A 22,835-nucleotide genomic window follows, 5' to 3' on the forward strand; every position below is an offset into this window, starting at 1 on the left:
TGCAATTTGCCCTGAAAAATATAAAATTAAATAGTAGTACTATAATACTCCCTCCATCCCACTCCAATAGGCTCACTTTTTTTGGGCACAGAGATTAAGAAAACTTACTTTTTAATAGAAAAGTGGTTGTAAAGTGGTGTGGTCCACACCAATTAAATATAATTTTTTACCCAAAAAGAAAAATGTGCCTATTGGTGATGAGTCTATTGGAGTGGGACGGAGGGAGTATATATTTACATATATCCAAATCCACGGGTCGGATTTGAATCGGATCTGGGTCTTGAATCTCTTACTCCAGATCCAAATCCAAAAATTTAAAGAGTACTCCAAATCCAGTCCAGATGCAAAGAGTTCAATTTTTATAAGGTTTAGATTCAAAAAAAAGAGTCTGAATCCGCGAATCTGGACCGGGTCCTGAATCCATTGTCATCCCTACTTGCCATAAATGCAGAGAGGGAGTGCTTAGGGTTTTAATTTTTAGGCCCATTTAAGAAGTGGGCTTTGGTTTGGGTCTCCTTGTTAAAATTTGTAGGCCTACTTCTCAAAAGATAAACGACATAAGTGTATGATATTAGTTTTATTTAATATTTTATGGCATCTTAGAATATAAAATAAAAATAATTTTCAGCTCTTAGATCATCAAGATCTACGGTTGATTTATCACCTTATTAGATGAATTCATGGTGTCGAGTTCGAATCCCAGTAGGTAGAAAAAAAATTATTTTTCGCAATTCATACAGTTACATAGCGAATTCATACGTGTTTTACATAGAATTTATCCATTTTAACTAGTTCACAATTTAAATTTAATGGGGCACAATATTTAAAATATTTAAAGCCCAAATACTGCAAATTAAAATTTGGCTGAATAAAGTGCGGCATTCTCACGCTCCTTTTATGCTGAACACAAAATTATCCAAAAAAGTAGAAAAACCCTTACAAGTTGAGGCGTCCGCAGTAAGAAGAATCGTTCACCATATCATCCTCAGATAATCCACGCCCTCCATCGTCACGGTGTAGCAGTGGAAGCCGTTTCAATAAGCCCCAATCCAATAAGCCTAGGTCTTGGTGTCCGAAAAAACATTTTTTGTTGTAGTGATAAGGTGGTATATATATAAACTTTATATTTTTCTTGTACGTCAAAGCAAACACAACTTTGAGGAAAAATACTTGTCACATCTAAGTGTACATGTTCATACAATCATATACAAAATAGGGTGTTGGTCGGTGTTCAATTACATGTTGAATAAAGGAGTTTCACCTTGTCTGGAAGTTAAAAACCCTTATGGAGAAGGCAAAAATGAAGCCAAAAAGCAGAGCTATCCCAGCTACAATAAGGGCGACGTATCCTACAAAATCATGTTCAAATCCATAATACTCTCTTATAAATTGCTCCACTGTTTGATTGGTCTCCAACACATCCTCAATGTCTCCGAATTGTGAAGCCACTAATCCATACAACGTCCATGCTATTGGACATAAATAATAGTACCATCGCCACCATATTGGAATTCTCTGTCATCAACACACAAAAGAGTGACAAAAATGAAATAGGTGATCACGTGAAGTAGGATGGATGATGTATATTTTAACACAATTATGATTTTGCATTAATTAATATATAATTTAAAACCTTATAAGGCTTTACTTATTGTAAATCATGTAAACTAGCATTAAAGTACTCTGTCTACTAATTATATACTATAAGTTAAATTTAATCTTGATATAAAAAGGCAATATGAAAGGACCAACTCCCTTTGTAAACGAATTAATTAAATAATGAACAAGATCTAGTTTAAATTAGTAATTAGAAATGAACCCTAAAGTGACTTACCTCTTAAATTTACCAAAAAAGTAACACAAAAATCTATTATAAAAACTTGTTTATGAGTGGAATGAACTTACTGATTTAGGAATGATAAATCCTGAGAAGATGTTCCATATGCCATAGAAGGCGGATGAGACAATGGCAGCGATATTGTGGTTAGGTGTAACGGCGACTGCCATCATCCCATACAATGTGAAATACAGCAACGTGAAATATGTGAAGAAAATGTACCAAAAGAACTTCACCGCGCTCCACTCAAATCCAATCATCGCATATACTATAACGCCGTATATAAGTGTTTGGCTCAAGATATGGGGAACTTCCACCACAACCTGCATTCCATACAAAATTATGATTTTTCCAATAAATAAAATCTATAGAATATTATGGACATATAAAATTGAATTAATCATATTTTCTGTCGTCCATCCTAATTTTTTGATAGACGTCATTAACTCAGTTTTTCATATATTAAAAACCTTCAACTTTGAAAAATAAATTCAATTTATACATTGCATTACAAAATTAGGCTATGTAATGATGAATTATTTTGTCGGATTCTTAGGTGGATGATACGTAGTTTGATGCTTAATTAGCTAAAAAAAGAGTTTGACAAGATGATTTATCATTCCGTCACCAGACTCTGTAATGCAGGGTTATAAATCAAACTTTTTTTGAATTGTGAGTTTTAAAGTAAAAACATGAATTGAAGATATTTTTTCAAAAAACATAGAAAGTCACAAAATATAATTAATTGTATTAAAATTTATATGAAGAAATTAAACTATATAATAACAATAATGATAGAAAAATTTTATAGAAAAAATGAGGAAAATTAAAGTTAGCACCTGTCCGAAAGCATATGGTAGAGCTGAATACATTCCGGCAGCTCTTTCCCTGTAAAAGACAGTTCTTTCAACGGCGACGACTGGTTGCACCGATGCAGCGTTTTGTACTCCAAGAAATAGTACGGCAGCATACATTGATCCCATAGCATTGAAGATGTCTAATGACTTTTCCCTGATGTCAAAATTCCACCCATATATGGATTAATTTTGGAAATAACATAATGAGGTATAAATTTATCAAGACCACGTACATTTTTTATATCTTGTCAAGGTGGTATAAAATTATAAGTACTACGTACCCTCCCTTAGGTATAAAACTATCCTTCTTTCAAGGGAAAATGTGCTGCTCGAAAATTTATATCATCCGTCGAAATTTTTGATTACATCAAACCAAACGAGGTATAAGGTGGTAAATGAAGTTTATCCCTTCCTTATACCTCAAAGCAAACACACCTTTAATGTGAACAATACTCTAAACAATTTTATATATCCACTATCAATACTCTAAACAATTTTTCAATAAAATTCGTGCTAAAAGCTGCACCTATGCATATTTATGAGGGACGAAGGGAGGAGCAGTTATAACACCACATTTTAATTCTTTTATTTTGTGGGAAAACTACCAAACAAATCATGAACTATATATGACTCATTTTGCAATTTGACATCACTTTTAGAAGTTGGCTATTAAATATTTTCTTCGTTCTATTATATTTGACTTGTTTCCTTTCGACAGCATTAATTAAAAGTATATATTTGTTCAAAAAAAAAAAAAAAAAAAAAAAAAAAAATTAAAGTATATAACTGTAGCATAAATATGTATAAACATCATTATTTAAAAGTATACCCGACATATTTAATGTAATGTAATTACCCTATAAGGAAACAAGCCAATCTTTTTTGGGATAACCCCCCAAAAAAAGTCAAGATTAAAGGGAGGGAGAAAGTAGGGATGTCCAGTTGGAACCGGGCTTGGCGGTTCCAGCCCGGGGTCAACTGTTTTGGCTCGGGCCGTTGACCACGAGCCTGAATCAGAACCGAAACCAGCAAAGGAGGCGAACTGATTACGGGCCTGATTTTTTGGAATCGTGAACCGGCATTAACTATTGAGCCACATCGCTGGTTAATTCTTCCAAAACCGGCGATTTTTTGGTTTTTTAGTTCTTTTTTATTTTTTCTACATTCAGTTTATATTATAATTTTTTACTTTAAATTTAATAAAAATACAAATTTTATTACATTTTAGGTGTTAATATAATTTATTTCATTTATAGTTTTTTCAACAATCTTGTTACATGTAATGTATTAAATAATGTAATTTAATAAGAAAAAATATACATAATACATAAAAAAATAGCCGATTCAGCCCTTGAATTGCTGATTTTCGGCCTGACCCGGAATCGCCAGCTCAGGGCCCAAAACCAGCCTGCTAGAGAGATTAAACGGGCCAGTTATTGTTCACCCTTCTGGTGAATCGCAACCGCCGGTTCTGGCCTGGAACCTGCAGTTTTCGGCCCGCGAACACCCCTAAGAGAAAGTAATACTCTATCCAGGGACGGAGCCAGGGGGCTGGGGGGGCTAGATCCCCCTCCCAAATTTTGAGTTTTTTTTTTTTAAATATATATATAGATATATGTTTATACCTATTATAAAATAATTTTATTTTATAAAAGAGTATTTGGTTATTATATTCTCTCATATATACTTAATTTAAGGATAATTTTGTTATTTAAAACTATATAATCTATGAAATATTGTTTGTTATTATTACTATTATACTTATCTTTTAATAAAAAATGCCTAATATGTATGAAATGGTAAAAAAAATTATAATGTATTGAAACTAATTTGTAGTATATAGAAAATATATAATTTATGGACATGTTGTTTGTTATTATTATTATTATGCTTGCCTTTTAATAAAAAATGTCTTAAATATACAAAATTTTCAAAAAAAGTTTTGTGATATATTGAAACTATATAATCTATGAAAATATTGTTCGTTATTATTAGTATTATGCTCATATTTTAATAAAAAAAATACCTTAAATATACTGAATGCCCAAAAAAAATTTCTCGGGGGCTACCGCCCCCGAACCCCCGTACAGGTTCAGTCCCCCCGAACTAAATTCCTAGCTCCGTCCCTGACTCTATCTATACTTTTTTGGCATTGAATCGAGCTATTGAAGGAGATCCCGACATGCAAGTTGAGTTTGACATACAATCACGTTACGGACTTTTTTTGTCAAAATAAAATGCAATTAATTTATGGATTTTAATGTTATTGAAAATTAAGATGAACCTTTTGATGTATTATTGAGTAATGATGGAGAATTTCATCGGAGAAGATCACAAAAAAAAATTGAGTTTCAATTGCAAAACAAAATGATATGAATTTTATATATATGTAAATTTGTAATTGCCAACTTTTAAAAATATCGATATGATGTTGAAATTACAAATTGAGTTATAGTTGGTCAGTTATTTAGCAATTTTCAATTTTTTATAGTAATTACTAACCTATCAAATGCATGCCCTAAAAATTAAAATTGCGTCTTACCTATATTATATCAAATGACCTAGGTTTATTATTGTTGTAATTGTAAATTATAAATTGAAATTCGAGGTTGTGCGTATTAGCGTATATATATACGTACATACCTTTTGGAGCCAAGATCCCAAAATATGGTCCCGAGCATTAGGGCGATGAAGGTTGTGAACATAAGTCTGACAGCAATGTAAGGCGGATTCCTCGAGTATGAGAGTTGTTGTTTCCACAGGCATGCTTTGCACTGCTTCAACAATGATTGTGAATAACGACCACCGAAATGGACATCTTTCGATCCTGGAATCGCTTTGCTCAGCTCTGCGATCAATGCTTTATTTCTCCTGATTAAACAATAATTAATATGTAAGTTTAGATTTTGCCAAAAACTTATCTGCGTCTCAATGTTTAGTACATGTACTAGGGTTCATCACCTTTAATGCACAATTAGAATTAATAATAAATGTTCAGTTAGGATTTATTACTCACAATTATAATTTAATTAGGGTGGATACACCGTGCATTCATATATGCTGTGTACTTTTTTTTTAGTTAATAAATAGCAAAAACACTCCTAACATTTATAGTGAAAAATAACTAGCTCCAATTGTTATTTTTTTCAATTAACTTGCTCCTTATCCCCCCTTTTTTTTGGGTGAGGCCACGACTGAAAAAAGCATTCAGGATTCAGAAAAAGAAAAAGAAAAAGAAAAAGAAAAGAAAAATTCGGAGTTTCATCAACGGTATTGGAAGACCCGTTAGTTCTTTGGGCGATCTTGCCTAATTTGAAAAACTATAGGGAGCAAGTTGTACAGAATATAATGAAAAGGAGTTGGTTGTTATTCATTGTAAACATTAAGGATGTTTTTGCTACTTTCAACTCTTTTTTTTCATGTTTCACTATTGAACAAAACATGTCTCAAATTTTGACATATGTAGTTTTACTTTACCTATATAATTCTGAGCTCTTGTAGAGTTGAGCAAAATCAACACCAAAAGCAGCTTCTTGCGCCATTGAAGTTACCTCCAACATCCATGTAGCAGGATTGTAACCATCTTTGATTCTAACAACTCCATCAATTTCCTATACAAAAATAGTTTAAGACTTGTTTATCAATAATGAATATACCAGCTAAACTATTAGTTAGGAAATTTACTTATATATTATCAAGAAATTTCTCGTCACCTCAAAATATTGGATTAGCAGAGAACTATGCCGCCCCAATGGACCTACGAATATCTCTTCGCCTCCCCGTTTGAGCAGCATTAACTGAATTGAGCAGCATAAATGGTGACCATGGTTCATTAACTATATTCTAACAATATTTGTTATAATAAAAATTATTGAAAAAAGGAAGTTATTGGGACTAAGGATTGGAAGTGATAGAATAATATAATTTTGAATTACCTCATCAAATGAATCGAAAATGTGGATGCTTGGTTGATGAATGGTGCAGACGACAGTTCTTCCTGTATCGACGGTGTTCCTAACAGCTCTCATAACAATTGCAGCAGCTCTAGCATCGAGCCCTGATGTTGGCTCATCCATGAAGATGATGGAAGGGTTGGCCACGAGCTCCACCGCCACGGTTAGCCTCTTTCGTTGCTCCGGCGAAAGACCATTTACACCGGGCAACCCTACTAGCCCATCCCTTATTTCACTAAGCTCAACAAGCTCCATAACTTCTTCTATGAACATCTATATATATTTCATTCATTTGTTAATACAAAGTCAGAGAATTAAAAGACAAATCCCGAGGAATGCAGGGGAGATATAAATATGACCTTTCGCGTTGCAGAGTCGACCTCCGGTGGCAGACGGAGGCAGGCGGAATACAACAAGGAGTCATATATGGTAAGATGAGGAGAGTGGATGTCAGTTTGCTCGCAGTAGCCTGCTATTCTGGCGAATGTTTCTTGCTTCTTCGGGTGTCCTGATATGGTGATTGTTCCGCTGATATAACCCGTTGTCTTCCTCCCCGACAGCACGTCCATCAACGTCGTCTTCCCGGCCCCCGTCACTCCCATCAGAGCTGTCAAAACACCTGGTCTCAATGCACCATTGATGCCTTTTAGAAGCTCCAGTTTATCCTCTGCAACTCCATGACCTTTCATTTCCTGTCACCATCGCAACACCTATATATTATAAATGTATATACCAAATACATATTTTTACATATAATTAGATGTACATATATACCTGTGGCATATCAACAGAGTAGTGGATATCTTGAAAAGTAATTGAATGGGGCTGAAATGGTAAGACCATGCCTCTCTTTTTACTCGGATTCGCCTCCTCATTTGAGGCTGTCGGACGATCCGACGGCTCAGTATTTTTCACTGCATTCCTTTCTGCCAATGCTTGTTGAGACAGAACTGGTTGAGGTTTCCCAAATGCTGCATCATATCAAGAATTAATTCCTTAATAACTGATTTGGACATTGTAAGTATATAATGCGGGCTTACGGTTAAGGTATGTAAGAGCCATTGTTTCCAAGAAATTGAATAGAAAAACATATCCAACAAGAGCTCCAACTCCAATCCAGTACCAATATGCTTCTGGGAAAAGCCCACGTGACTTTAAGATTGTTACGCCTAATGCCTCTCCGGAGCTTGAACTAATCTGTCATCAACCAACAACCATTATCCAATCTGCGGCTTTACACTAGGTATTGCAGGATAACATTATTTATATTTAATATAAAACTGACTTACATGATTCCAACTCTTTCCGAGAAATTCATTCACTGCTATAGCATTCTGCCCGTACATCATAGGCGACGACCAGTAGCCCCATATCCACCATTTTTTTATTTTATCTGATTTCAATCATGAAAACAACAAACACAAATAAACTACGGGTCAAGCGATCAATGAGTCCGTGTCGCAACTTTGGTAAGCTACGTGTCGGGTGCACGTAGAACTCCCGTGGACAAAAAAAAAATTAACTATTACTCCCTCCATCCCACTTCAAATGGCCCAAAAGTCCCACTTCAAATGGCCCAAAACACGGAAGGAGTAATATAAAAAAGTCTATTACCATACAAATGATACAATATTGTTTTCGAACTATGTGTTGAATCCCGATAGAAATTAGGAAATACACTTATTATTTTAAGGATTTGTGTTTAAAATAAAAAATGGGTCCAAATGGTATATATAGTTTTTTTTGTTTTAATTTTTGGCAATAATCCATTAAAAACTTGCAGATATTCTGGATAAAAAATATTTACCTCTTGACACAATAAATCCGGCCAAGACGAAAACAGTAACTAAGGAGCAGGTTCCAAATGAATTGGCAACGGTCATGTTTCTTGCCAAAGACCCCATCAATCTAAACATGGCAGAAGCCATCTGATTGGCCCATACTAGAACGAACCAGTACTTGAAAAACCTGCAAATTAATATAACAATTTAGATCAAAATTTAATATGATTACTACTTGATCATGAATGATTTTATGATTCCATAACCTTGTTGCATCAGAATCAAAGCCAATGCTGTAATAAGTAGTGAGAGCCCAAATGGCAACATCAAGAAAGGAGATGGGAATCCTCAATATCCAAGCAGGCAGAGAGTAGGACCAGACGGGGAAGAAGAGAAGATCGCGTTGCTTGTAGAACACAGGCAGCCTCAGTATACTAAGTGCCATGTCTGAAAATCCATTGAACATTACTACAATCAGTGTGAAGAACAGAGCGCCCATGTAAATCCCCCCGTCCGTTACTGTTTTCTTCTCCATTTCGGTACGTAGAAATATAGTGGATGATATGGTCGCCATCACAAGAAGCTGGATCATTCTGAATATGTAGACAGGTGAATTCCTCTTCATAATGAGAAATTCCCGAGATATGTTAGCTTTCAAAACTTGGATTTGGGTGAGGCCGTATTTGTGAATCGTTAGAGCTGCAGGGTGGCTCTTAGCCTTGTCGAAAGGGACAGATAAGTGATCCCCTATTTCTCTTCCAACGTGAAACGACCAAAATGCTTCAGAGAATTCATCCACAGAGACGAACCTATAAGGCTCGTCTCTACGCGCCCAATACTGCTCTTGATCTTTCCTTGATGTTACCTACAAAACAAAAGGATATATATGTTAGTGATAGTGCATGTGACTAGAAATTGAGGGAAGTTGAAGTTGAGAAAAAATTTACTTCTTGAAGAAAGTCTGCGACTCCTTTTCTGTGGGGACATCTGAAGCCCAAGCTCTCGAAAAATTCGACGACGTTGTGGCGAGGGCCTTGGTACACAATCCTTCCATCAGACAAGAGAATTATGTCGTCGAAGAGTTGAAAAGTCTCGGGTGCAGGCTGCAGCAGAGAGATGACTGCAGTCCCTCTAAGAATGTGGACAAATTGTTTCACTGAATTCACGATTTCGAAGGTGGTGGAGCTGTCCAAACCAGTCGATATCTCATCCATGAACAACGCCCTGGCTGGTCCCACCAGCATTTCCCCTTATATCGCATTAAACAAAATTATTACTACTATTCATGTTTAATCTCTCAAATGCTACATTTCTCGTAATTTTCAATATTTGCGGAGATTTTTTTATATTCAAGTTACCTATTGTCACTCTTTTCTTTTCTCCTCCGGATATTCCTCGAAACAATTCATTTCCGACGATGGTATCAGCACATATTTCTAGTCCCAATATCTGCAAATGGCTTCAATTAAAAACTTAAACAAAAGAGATGCGCACACGTTAATTAGCTGCCGAAAATAACAGAATCTTTGCAAATTTAGTTTCTCGTGATTTTTTAGGACATTTGTGTTACATGATCCGTTATCCCACTTTTGGCTTCTTGTTTCGTAGTACAAAATTTGATCGATGTGTACTAAAACGCGACATTGTTTCATTGTTTCATTGTTTCAGATATATATCATGTAAAAATTGTAAATTAATTTAGAGAAATGTTGTGTTATTTTGAACAAATGTGATTTAAGATTTGAGTTATTGATTACCTTCATAATGTAATCTGTCATCACACTGACCTCCTGCCCCTGAATGGAGGCCGCCTACAAGGCCAAAACCATTCATATTAATACACAAACACCAAAATGAAAATTAATGAGCACGTGCACATCATCATATCACCTTCATGAAAATGTCAAGATCAGGATCTGGTTTGATGTTGGCTTCTTTCTCCCTCCTCAGTAATTCAGCTAGCATCTCTGCAGATTTTCAAGAATTCACGTTGATTAAAAAAAGCATTAGAATTCGCACGTAAAATTTACCAAATCTCAACATGCAAAAACAAAAACAGTTATTACCATAAGCAGTTCCAACGCCTTGACAGCGAGCAGAGTAAGCTAGTGTTTCTCTGACTGTTAATTCTCCCAAGTGAAGGTCCTGCTGTCCGATATAAGCTGATGTCCGTTGTGGTATGAACTCATCCATCTCGTGACCGTTGTACGTTATTTTTCCCCTTAACTGCACACGATTAGGAACTTGTTAGGTATTATTTATTTTGAATCGGGTTTTCTATTTTTAATTAATCATAGTCCCCATATCATATGTACGTCCTTACTTGTAAATCTTGATCAAGTTTTCCTGCTAGTGCTGTTAGCAACGTTGTTTTTCCCGAAGTGGGTGGTCCTAAAAGTAGAGTCATTCTGTAGAAACAAAATAGCTAGGAACTGATTAAAAAGCCACATGAAATTAAGATAGAGAAAATGGTAAATTATTTCATCAAAATGAGCAACATAATACCAATTAGTATTCTAAATTAATGTAATGTGTGGATTTGAAATAATACCTTCCGGCTCTGATGATGCCATTCAGATCATGAAGAACTGATAGTGGTTTCTTTCGACTCGGTAGAATATGTAGCTTAGTCAATAAACCCTTCAAGAGTTCATGGCTCATATATAGTTAGTTTATATGGAAATATAATAATATTTGGAATGTACAAAAGATTACTTTTTCTCCCGTGCTCATTTCATATTCAATTTTAGTCCCAAATTTCAGTTTTAATTTCCAATTCATGCACAGGTGCAACAATAGCAATTCCAAGCATTAAAATAAAATTCTCTAGTAGTAACATGATTTTAGTGACGTCAAGAGAAGAGTCATAGATCTTGTTACATCCTTTAGGTATAATATAATTTAGCTACATTCATACATGTTACATATAAAAATTAGTTAAAAAAATTAAATGCATGGTCAATCATTTTTTTTTTTAAATTGCATGGTCAATCATATTTTGTTGCCTAAACATTCAGCCTTTCTTTAGAAAATATCCCAACAACGTTTTCACTTCAAAAGTCCTCAAACTTTGGGGAAATTTTATTTATGTACCGCTAATCTGACGATGAAATGATGAGCCAGGTCGACGGATTCTCAGATGGATTATAGTTTAATTGAGGTAGACTTTTTTCTAATTATCAACTAAACAATTTATCATTTTATAGATAAATAAATAAAAATTTCACATAACCACACTCTAATTTGCAAAAAGAAATTCATTCTCTCACTCCCCTCTATCTTGTTTGCCTCTTCTCTAATTTGCTATGAGCTGAAGAGAGAGAGAAAGGGGGAGAGGGGGACGAGATAGAGGGAAGGGAGAGATCAGGTTTCTCTATGAAAATTAGAGTGTGATTAGGTGGAATGAAAAAAAGAAAAGAAAAGTGAAACGATATTGTTTTGTTGGTGAGGTTGACTCATCCTCCCGTCACCAAATTATGTTAATCGGGATATAAATTAATATTTTTGTTTTTATATATAATTAAGGGTTTTTGAAGTAAAAGTATTCGTAACGTTGTGGATATTTTTTGACAAACACTAAAAGTTGAGGATGCAAAACATAATTAATCACAACAAAACTCTATTTGTAAATTATAGTACTCCCTTCGTCCCACGAATCTTGACACGTTTGATTTCGGCATTGGAATTAAGGAATTATAGATTAGTGTTTTAAGTGTGTAATTAATAAAGTATAAAAGTGATAAAGTAAGAGAGAGAAGATACTTATTTAGAAATGTGTCAAAATTCGTGGGACGGCCCAATAAGGAAAACGTGTCAAGATTCGTGAGACGGATGGAATATACTATTTAAGTATAAATATTATTTCCAGTAGTATTCCAATCGATGTATTAAATAATGGTAAATAAATACTAGCAATTGGTTTCGTCTTATATTGAAAGAGAAAATATCACTTGTAATCCCATATATATTATTTTATTTTATCAAAAAAATGTTATGGATAACTAAAAATATCAATTAAATCATGAATTATCAATAATTTATAAAAATATCTTGAATTATCAAAAATATTAACTAAAGTTGTGAGTTACTGATAACTCATAAAAATTGTTTCAAGGTTCATTTTCCAATTATGTACGTGGCTCGTCCAATTTCACTGTGAAATATGAATAAATAAATTTATAAAAAAGGATATGGCATGGCCCGAATGTGGATGTTTGCGGTGGTAAGAATCATTTTGTATCGCAATTAATATCCGGTTAACTATATTAATACTATTTGAGAGGCGAAAATGAATATCTTAAGATTTTTGATAAATTAATGTGATACTTTTCCTATATTAAAATATGAAAAGAGGCAATGAGAATGAGGTACCTCGAAGGTATTAGCTGCGAAGTTGGGTAGTGTTGGGAGTGCTCTGGTGCCCACATAAGTTAGAGCATCAACACTCATCTTCTCGAACCGAACTTCAACAGTCGGAAGATTAATGCCAACCCTACATACATCATCATATCCCTCATTTTCAATTCCACCGTCGATCATTTTATAAATCGAATTATGTTACCTGTCGATACGACGTTTCATCTTGAGCAGAAACACCTCATTGTCTTGGTGTGCAATGTCGAGCAGCCTATCAATAAGATTTTTCCTCTCTGCGAATCCAAGATTCATCACATCAACCTCTCTGGCATCGCCGCCTTTCTCTTCCGAGTAGACGCCTTTCCTTATACGCGCACGCGTCGGGAGTCTCTCCAGCGCTGCCCAGATCAGCGCCTCTTCGTCGTCCCGTTCACGACTCGACCACGAAAATATCTCCGACCCGGCGGCGTTCCTCCACATGTTCCGACGCCCGCTGCTGTTTCTGCTACCTTCTTCCATTCTTTGCCTTCAAAACTTTTCACTTTTACTATCATTGCGATATATACGTATCTGTATATATAGAGAGTGTGCGATATCAAATAAAAACTACTGTATTGCAAGAAATGAAAATCTATAATATTGGTTGAAAAGCACTTGGAATCCTCTATCACCACTTTCTGGTGTCTTGTTTGCGTGTTGTTTTTTTCTCGTGTTTTAAATTAATTATGCAGTTATTAATAAATTGAATTAGGATTTTCTTCAAAAAAAAAAAAAAAAAAAAATAAATTGAATTAGGATTCGTTATCCAATTAAAGTTTATAATTATCTCTTATTAGCATTTAAATCTTAAATTTTTAGTTAATAATTGATTATTTAAGGTTGATTAATTATTTCATTGCTAGGATATTTTAAGCTTTAACTTCTTGTACTGAATCTTGGATTAAAGGTTCATTAAATTATAATAATTCTTATTTTTATGTAATAAATAATAGCGTGACATGAATGAGACACAAAAATTGATGGGATAGAGAATTCGAACTCATTAAAAAGTGGCCTATATAAGAAAACACGAAAAATTAAAATTAAATTCGAATTCAAATCCATTTTCCCTATTGAAGGAATTTGAGCAGCATTTTATTTAGAAATAGAATAAATCTATATATGCTGATAGGTCTTTAATAATATAAAATAGAATGAGTAATCAATCAATCATTATTTAAAAGCGGTTCAATTTAGTTGATGCTAGTGGGAACGACAAATTAGCATATATTTAGTTTGGAGGAATGATTTTAATTTTTTATATAAGTGCAAATTGTTTAGTCAATGTCGTTTTATGTGTAAATTGGGCGGCCTTGTCTATAGGGGATCGCATTTGGCTCTACTGTCGGAACGTTACGGCAGATATATTCGGATTTCTTCAGCATATATTTTTGAGTTGGTCTTGGGTGAGGTCAACCTCATGGGGTGAGACGGGTCGGGTCGGGTCGGGGCGCGGGTCGGGTCGGGTTTGGACACGGGTTTGGGATAAAGTACACATTATCATTAATAAAAGTAACAATTATTGTGAACAAATGTAATAATTTCAAAACATTACATTTCTGCATATCAATAATTACTTTTCATTATAATAACAATTACTTTGAATAACGGAGAAAATAAATAGAATATAGAAAAAAAATTAAATAATAATTCAAGTAATTATTGTCTTGAGGAAAAGTAACTATTGATATGATGAAATAATTCAAATAATAATTCAAATAATCATTGTCTTGAGGAAAAGTAACTATTGATATGATGAAATGTAATGTTTCTAAAGTATTACATTTGTTCACAATAATTGTTACTTTTATTAATGAGAATGTATACTTTATTTCTGGTATCCCAGACCCGCGCCCAAAACCCACCCGACCCGTCAAACCCGCGCCCCGACCCGTCAAACCCGCGCTCCGACCCGACCCGACCCGTCTCATAGGGTGAGGTCAACCTCACCCAAGAATTTGCGTATATTTTTTATTGGATTAATAGTCAAAAAAATACACGAACTATCGCCGAATTTACAAATTGCACATAACCTTCAAAATTAACCTCATAATACATCACATTTTAATTTCATTGTAAATTGCAAACGCGTTGACCATCACCTTAAGCGTAATTGACGTGGCAGCCGAAAATTGCATACGTGGACTAACCGCCGGCCATGTAAAACGACGTCGTTTTGTCAAGCTTTTTTAAATAATAATAAAAAAAACAACAAATCTGACCCATCCCTCTCTCCCTGACCCCTCTCTCTCTCCCGACCATTAACAACAATTCCGGGAACTCACATATCGACGTCCTACCGGGCCGACTGATATTCACGAAAAGGGCCGACTGATATTCACGAAAAGGTTTGAGCAACAGTTTTATAGCTCGCCATCGGCGAGGAGCGTCAAAGGCGAGGGGACGCCGACCTCACCCCGCCGCCGCACCTTGCCACCACCACCGCTGAGGCCAGCGCCCCAGATCTGCCGCCTTTTCCAGATGTCGAGCACCACCTCCATCTCCACCGCGCCACACAGCGCGGCCTTGTCTCCAATCGCCACGTTCCACCACCACTGTTCACGAAATTTCAGAGTTAGGTTTCAAATCCGCCGCCATTGAGTGGTAAAAAGGAGAAAGGCGGCGGTGCAGTGGACAACAAACTGCGGAGGGTTCCAGATCCGCCGCCACTGAGTTGGGTTTTGTTGTTGTCATCTTTTTGTCCATTTTATGAAGGGCAACTCAAATCAGTTATCCCTAAACTCGAATTAGCTAGTAGGAAAGCTCGAACTAGTCTACCAATCAGTCAAGTAAAGTAGACAAATAAGTAAGAATTCCCTGCCCCTTAGTAAGAATTAGAGAAAGAAATAGTTGGCTTCGTTGTTCTCTGAAGATAGATCTAGAAGAGTAGTTTGTTTTCTTTCTTTTCCCTGTCAAGAAGAGAAAGAAGAGGGGGGAGCAACGCGACCTGGCAATGTTTGCTAGCTTTTCCCTGTTGTTGGTTCTCCTGAGGGGGCGACATTTGCCGGACTCAGACCGCATCGACGAAGGCGGTGGTCATTCATTGTTCTTCCATATCGGTCGGCGGCGGTGGAGAAGTTTGAGGAAAGAGAGGAGACGCAGTTGTGATTTTTGAGAAAGTGACATTTTTTTTATGACACGTGTATTGTCAGATCTTTAAAAATGTCACGCGTATTACCACGTACACTAAATAATAGTCCACGTCATTGCCGGTCAACGTTAATCATAACCGGAGTTCTCGCCGTGTGCAAATTGCAATAAAATCAATAATTCATGTATTATGGAGCTAATTTTAAAAGTCATGTGCAAAATACAAATTTGGTGAAATTAACTTCGTGTATTTTTCGACTATTAACCCTTTTTTATTTTATTGATTAGAAGCACCTCATGCAATTGGTCAAATATATTGCAATTCAATCAAATACGAAAAAGTTGAAACTAATTTTTTCTAACTTTATTATAATAATAAGTAATAATTACACATATTTTAGAAGACAAATAATATGTGTAAAAATGATAGTTGTTGATGGAAGCAATCCTCCTGAGCTCTTTGAGTTGTTCGTGTTCTCTGAGATGGGTTCCTGTTTTTAAAATGTACTGCAGTATTATACAAATTAATATTAATATTTGCATCTCATGCAATGCAAATGAAATATTTTATATTTTTATATTTATATAAAATTAATATCAACTCAATTATCATATTTAATTATTTATAAATATAATAAAAATTAATTTTAACTGAATATATTTGAACTAAATATTAAAAAAGAAAGTAATTCAAAAAAATATTGAAAAAGAAAGACGAAGAAGAAGAATTCACGGTAAAAAAAATTAAAAAATAGATTTATTAAAAAATGAGAGGGAGAGAGATTTTTTTTTAAACTTTTAATCTTTAAATAAATATAACTTTTACATTTTAAATTAAATATTTACATAAAATAGTATCAAATTAAAGTTCTTATCGCGATCTTTAATTTGATATGCATATTAAAAGGAATATTTTATAATTAGTCAAATTTTACAATTTTAAAAAGAAATATTAGAAAAAAGATAAACAAAAAGGAAAAAAAAAGTTTACAAATAAATCTTTAATTATATTATAACTACAAAATTATCATTCAATTTTATTTTTCAAATTGAAATCAATTTAAAATTGATTTTAAATTGAAATTATGGCTTTTATTATAGTATGAATGAATATACAACGTCAAGACGTTAATATTAGGGTAAATAGCGCCAAAAATCCACTAAGTTTGGACGGATTCTCATTTTTCCCATGACTTTCAAATATTAGTGTAAATTGCATAAATTTTTGATTGAGTCTAATTATTTTCATGATGAAGTCTTCCGGCTACTTTTGCTTACTTGAAAATGACACCGTTTGATAAAATAGATAAAACGACGTCGTTTTAGTCACTCATTTAATGAGAAATACTGTCTCATTCCATTCTTGTGGAGCCATTGGAACTGGTGTAGAAAATCCTTATTTATAGAAGGTGAATCTTGCTTGTTGTCTAGGAGAGGAGCATGAGAAAAATTATATTCAATTGAAAATTTATGTATTTTACATTAATATTTGAAAGTTACGAGAAAAATGAGAATTCACTCAAAGTTGGTGAATTTTGGCACTACATTTGTCCTTAATATTAGTAGCAATTAGAGATCTTCAACTGTCTGTGATAAAAGAAGAAGGAAAAAGGAGAAAAAGCTCCCTATATTTGTGGCTATATTTCAATCTGATTTTTGACGATCAAGTGCAGTCTGTTGATAAGACGCTTCTCCTCCAATCAATAGGTCGAGGGTTCGAGTCACCTTATGAGCTAGAGTGTGAGTGAGTTTTTTTCTTTATGTGGTTGTAACAAATTTAAAAAAAAAAAAAAAAGTTGAGAAAAAAAATACTTAAGAAAAAGAAAAAGATTTAAGAAATATATTAAAAATTTAATGAACCAGATATGCTAAGCTGTCGCGTTGGTTTCTTAACAAAGATTGATAATATTCCCACATCGAAAGCTGAAAGATAGCAGGCACTCCAAGGTTGAGAATAAAAATCGAGAAGCAAGGCGTAATAAGGCATACCTTTCTCGGCCTTTTGGCTAAGATCAAGTGTAGTATCTGTTCTTATCAGTTTAATATCTGATATGTGGGCCATCGGCCCACACGATATTAAATTTATTTTTTGAGGGGGAAAGCCCGTCAAGGTAGCTTGCTATCTGGGTCTTCGCGCGTCGCCCTTGCGTTGCACTATTGCATGGGCCTGGCGCACCCCACCCAATTCTAAGTTTATATTCGTCTTTCGTGTTTTTATTACCGTGGCAATTCATTCTTTTTAAAAAGCAACAGTAAATGATGAATTCTTTTATTCGTCTCCGCCATTAACTACCCCATGACTAATTAAGTTATTTTGAATAATTTATAAGTATCAAACATCTTAAATCACATGATATATTTATTTTTTAAAAATTTTAAATCATATAAAAATATTGAAATGTCATTATTTATAAGTTAAGAGTAATCGTTAACAAAAAAAAATATAGTATGAATAGTATTTCATTTAAAATAGAGTATAATAACTATATTATCAACTTAAACAAAAAAATATAGTATGAATAGTATTTCATTTAAAATAGAGTATAATAACTATATTATCAACTTAATAAGTAGTAATATTAAGGGACAGAATTTAAAGTACTCACTTTGATTACCTATCTTACAAAATTACCCACCCATATAAGATGTCTTATAAAACTACTCACTTTGCAATTGATGGTGATAGGTTTGCATCGTTTTCCGTAAAAGTTCTTACACAAGTACACTTGTGTAAGAAAATGTGTAAGAGAGGTAGTTAAATATGACTCTAAATCTGAGGAAATGACATTATTTGCTAACTTACGTAGGGATGGCAATCTACCCGCGGGTAGTGGATATCCGCGAAAACCCGATCCCATTAGGGTGGGTTTGGATACCATTTGATATCCATGGATAGTTTCGTGGGTACAATTCACTATCCATTTAGTTCGTGGGTATGAGTTTGGATACTTACTATCCATACCCGCGAAACCCGTTTACCCGCGAAAAATACCCGCCAATTACCCGTCAATTATCCGTCAATTACCCGTCAAATATCCACAAAAAATTCTATAAAATATGGGCTTTAAATCACTACAAGAAAACACGCTATTAACGACCGAAATTAACGACCGAAATTTTCGGTCGTTAATTTTGCGGCCTTAACGACCGATTTACGACCGTTTAACGACCGATTTTATTTTTTTATTTTTTTTATTTTTTAACGACCGAAAATTCGGTCGCTAATTATTATTTTAATATTTTAATATTTAATTTTTCTTAACGACCGAATTTTCGGTCGTAAAAATTATTTTTTTTTAATTTTAATTATTTTTTTTATTTTAACGACCGAAAATTCGGTCGTTAATATATTTTTTTTATTTTTTTTTATTAAAAAAATATTTTTTTAATAAAAAAAATTATTATTTTTTAAAAAAAAAAAAATATTTTTTTAACGACCGAATATTCGGTCGTTAATATTATTTTTTATTTTTTTTAATTTTTTTTATTATTTTTTTATTTTTTTTAATATTTTTAAAATAAAAAAATATTTTTTTTAATTATTTTTTTTAAAGACCGAATTTTTCGGTCGTTAAAATTATTTTTATTTATTTTTTATTTTTTTATTTATTTTTTTATTTTTTTTAATTAATTAATTAATTTATTTAATTATTTTATTTATTAACGACCGAATATTCGGTCGTTAATATTATTTTTAAAATTTTAAAAAAATTTAATTTTCATTTATATTTTTATTTTTCGATTATATGTAAATATTTAATTATTTTTTATTAATTTTCAATTTAATTATTATTTTCAAATTATAGAGATTATTTTTAATTATTTAATTATTATTTTTCGATTATTATTTAATTATTATTTTCTATAGAAATAATTAATTATTATTTTTCGATTATTATTTTATTTTTATTTTTCTATTTCTATTTAATTATTTTTTATTAATTTTCTATTTAATATTATTTTTAATTATTTTACAAATTTAATTATTTTTTATTAATTTTCTATTTAATTATTTTTCGATTATATATAAATATTTAATTATTTTTTATTATTTTCAAATTATTTTTATTTTTATTATTTAATTATTTAATTATTATTTACAAATAATAATAAATTATTAGATTTATTATAATAAATTATTAGACTTATTAGATTTTCTAAATTATTAGATTCATTATTTTCAAAATATTAATAATTTTATTATTTTAATATAATAAAATTATTTTTCAAATATTAATATTGATTATTAATATTTGATTTTGTTGTATATTTGATTATTATTTTTCATACTCATATTTTCTTTTCTTTATGTAATTACGATAATATTAATTTTTTATTATTTTAAATTCGATCGTATATTTATCGTAAATGTTTAATGATATTTTATATTATCTCGACATATTATAAGGTTATGAATGATTAATGCTATTTTATATTGAATTAGAGTTTAAATGAATTAATAGGTACTATATATATCAATAATACGAGTGTTCTGTACTGATGACTACTTGAAAGGAACTCCAAGGTTAAGCGTGCTTGACTTAGAGCACAAGTAAGATGGGTGACCTACTGGGAAGTTCGTCAAATGGTATGCAATTAAGGTCAAAATACATTAGAAATACACTAAAAATACTTGTGGGATACAAAGATTAAAAAAAAATTATTTTTTTCGAAAAAAAAAATTATTTTTTTTTATTAATTTTTAACGACCGAAAATTCGGTCGTTAAAAATAAAATTTCGGTCGTTACTTAAAAAAAATAAAAAAAAATAATTTTTTTTATTTATATTTTTTATTTTTTTTCTCTTTTTAACGACCGAAATTTCGGTCGTTAAAAATAAAAAATCGGTCGTTAAATTTAACGACCGAAAAAACGGTCGTTAAAACTCGGGCGACGATGCAAACAACGACCGAAAAAAACGGTCGTTAAATCGGTCGTTAATAATATTAACGACCGATTTTTGGGTTTTAACGACCGAATTTTCGGTCGTTAGAGCCGCATTTTCTTGTAGTGAATACATATTTTGAGATTATGGTCTAATATTTTATATTTTAAAATAGGCCCAAACAATAAGGCCCAAAGTCTAATACTGAGCTAAATGAAAGAATGGAAGCTTTTGGACTTGTCTTGAAGATGAAGAAGAAGAGTTGAATGAAGAGGGTTCTATTTCTACTGTCGAACAATTATAGACATTGTTCTTTGTTGGATTTTATATTTTAGTTGATGAATTTGAACATTGTTCTTTGTGAATTTGAATTTAAACATTGTTCTTTGTGGATTTGAACTATGCTATTTGTGTTGATTTTTTTTCTATTAAATTTGTTGTAAATTTATATTTAAATTCTATTTCGTGGGTATCCAGCGGATAGTGGGTATCCGTCGGATAGTGGGTGACGGATACCCGTCGGATAGCGGGTTTCGCGGATACCCGACGGGTAGCGGGTATCCGCGGGTAGCGGGTTTGGATACCATTTGATATCCATGGATAGTTTCGTGGGTAGCAACCACTATCCATTTAGTTCGTGGGTATGGGTATGGATAGTCACTATCCGTACCCGTCGTACCCGATTGTCATCCCTAAACTTACGTCATTATTTGTAACCCTAAAATGCCTTAAGTTCGAAAAAATAAGGACATGTTTTCATGTTATTAAACATCTATAAGAAAGTTGAAAAAAAATTAAATGAAGCGTATTATGAAACAAGTTTTTTTTTTTGAAGCTAATACAACAATTACCCGCCTGTTAATCGTAGCCGTTAACAGTAGCCGGCTGGAAATGGATCCCGGCGGGTACTGTTACTGGCTAGGATTAACAGGCGGGTAAATACTTCATTAGCTTTAAAACAATTTCTAGTTTCATAATACTCTTGATTTTAAATTTTTAAACAGACCTAGTTTTTATTATTATTATAAACTTAAAGGGTGATTGGACAATTCAAGGGTACAATGCAGCTTTATAGGGTGGGAATTTCTTTGCAGTAAATTCACGAGAAGGAGATTGACAAAATAAACTCAATAAGTCTAAATTTATTTAGTTTATTTGATTGAATATGAATTAATATTGTAACACATAAAATAATATAAAATGGTGGATAAAAAAATTACAAAATCATATATTATGAATCAATGAAACATAATAGACCTTACCACCAAGTACCCGCTAGAACTCTGTAGCCGGCTGACGTAGCCGTGGGTAAGAAACTACTCACGGCTACAGCGGACGGCTACTCAGTACTGACGGGTAAGTTATTAAATATTTTTAAAATAATTTTTCATATCATTTTATATAATATTGGTATTTTTTTACCCTTAATTTACTACTATTTCTTCTATTTATACACGAAAACCTATTTTTTTTTTTTAATTATAATCTTAAAGGGTGATTGGACAATTCATATGGCTACAATGCAGCTTTATAGGGTGGGAATCTCTTTGCAGTAAATTCACAAAAAGGAGATTGACAAAATAAACTCAATAAGTCTAAATTTATTTAGTTTATTTGATTGAATATGAATTAATATTGTAACACATAAAATAATAGCAAATGGTGGATAAAAAAAATTAAAAAATCATATATTATGAATCAATGAAACATAATAGACCTTACCACCAAGTACCCGCTAGAACTCTGTAGCCGGCTGACGTAGTCGTGGGTAAGAAACTACTCACGGCTACATCGGACGGCTACTCAGTACTGGCGGGTAAGTTATTAAATGTTTTTAAAGTAATTTTCATATCATTTTATATAATATTGGTATTTTTTACCCTTAATTTACAACTATTTCTTCTATTTATACACGAAAATCTATTTTTTTATATAATTATAAGCTTAAAGGGTGATTGGACAATTCATACGGCTATACAGATAGGCGAGAATCGCGGAAGCTTTATTGGGGGGATATACACGGCTGTATCTCAAATT

At 32.8% G+C, this 22,835-nt stretch overlaps 1 protein-coding gene and 1 non-coding gene across 2 annotated transcripts; one reads left to right on the top strand and one right to left on the bottom strand.

The window, feature by feature from the left end:
- Positions 1–1,155: 1,155 nt before the first annotated feature.
- Positions 1,156–13,359, bottom strand: LOC130986761 (pleiotropic drug resistance protein 1-like). The gene is made up of 22 exons (XM_057910274.1): positions 12,990–13,359; positions 12,800–12,920; positions 10,980–11,068; positions 10,752–10,836; positions 10,495–10,654; positions 10,319–10,395; positions 10,186–10,239; positions 9,787–9,877; positions 9,376–9,677; positions 8,695–9,293; positions 8,455–8,615; positions 7,937–8,040; positions 7,688–7,844; positions 7,422–7,618; positions 7,007–7,339; positions 6,630–6,920; positions 6,408–6,491; positions 6,172–6,305; positions 5,338–5,565; positions 2,677–2,848; positions 1,906–2,160; positions 1,156–1,515 (listed from the first exon to the last, which is right to left on the bottom strand). The coding sequence occupies exons 1-22, from the start codon at positions 13,301–13,303 to the stop codon at positions 1,258–1,260; spliced, it is 4,266 nt and encodes a 1,421-aa protein (XP_057766257.1). The 5' UTR covers positions 13,304–13,359; the 3' UTR covers positions 1,156–1,257.
- Positions 13,360–17,898: 4,539 nt separating this feature from the next.
- LOC130987238 (U2 spliceosomal RNA) lies at positions 17,899–18,094 on the top strand. Its single transcript, XR_009089630.1, has one exon. It is a non-coding gene; the product is annotated as a U2 spliceosomal RNA (small nuclear RNA).
- Positions 18,095–22,835: the final 4,741 nt, after the last annotated feature.

This window comes from Salvia miltiorrhiza, chromosome 5 (assembly GCF_028751815.1).
Source record: "Salvia miltiorrhiza cultivar Shanhuang (shh) chromosome 5, IMPLAD_Smil_shh, whole genome shotgun sequence".
NCBI lineage: Eukaryota > Viridiplantae > Streptophyta > Magnoliopsida > Lamiales > Lamiaceae > Salvia > Salvia miltiorrhiza.

What these genes read in the sequence shown, in the direction of transcription:
- LOC130986761 (XM_057910274.1), bottom strand. Translation starts at nt 13,303, where the DNA reads ATGGAAGAAGGTAGCAGAAACAGCAGCGGGCGTCGGAACATGTGGAGG. An exon ending in TCGCAGCTAATACCTTCGAG is followed by an intron (nt 11,069 to 12,799) that starts GTACCTCATTCT and finishes GAACTCTTGAAG; the next exon opens with GGTTTATTGACTAAGCTACA. An exon ending in ATCTTGACATTTTCATGAAG is followed by an intron (nt 10,240 to 10,318) that starts GTGATATGATGA and finishes TTGGCCTTGTAG; the next exon opens with GCGGCCTCCATTCAGGGGCA.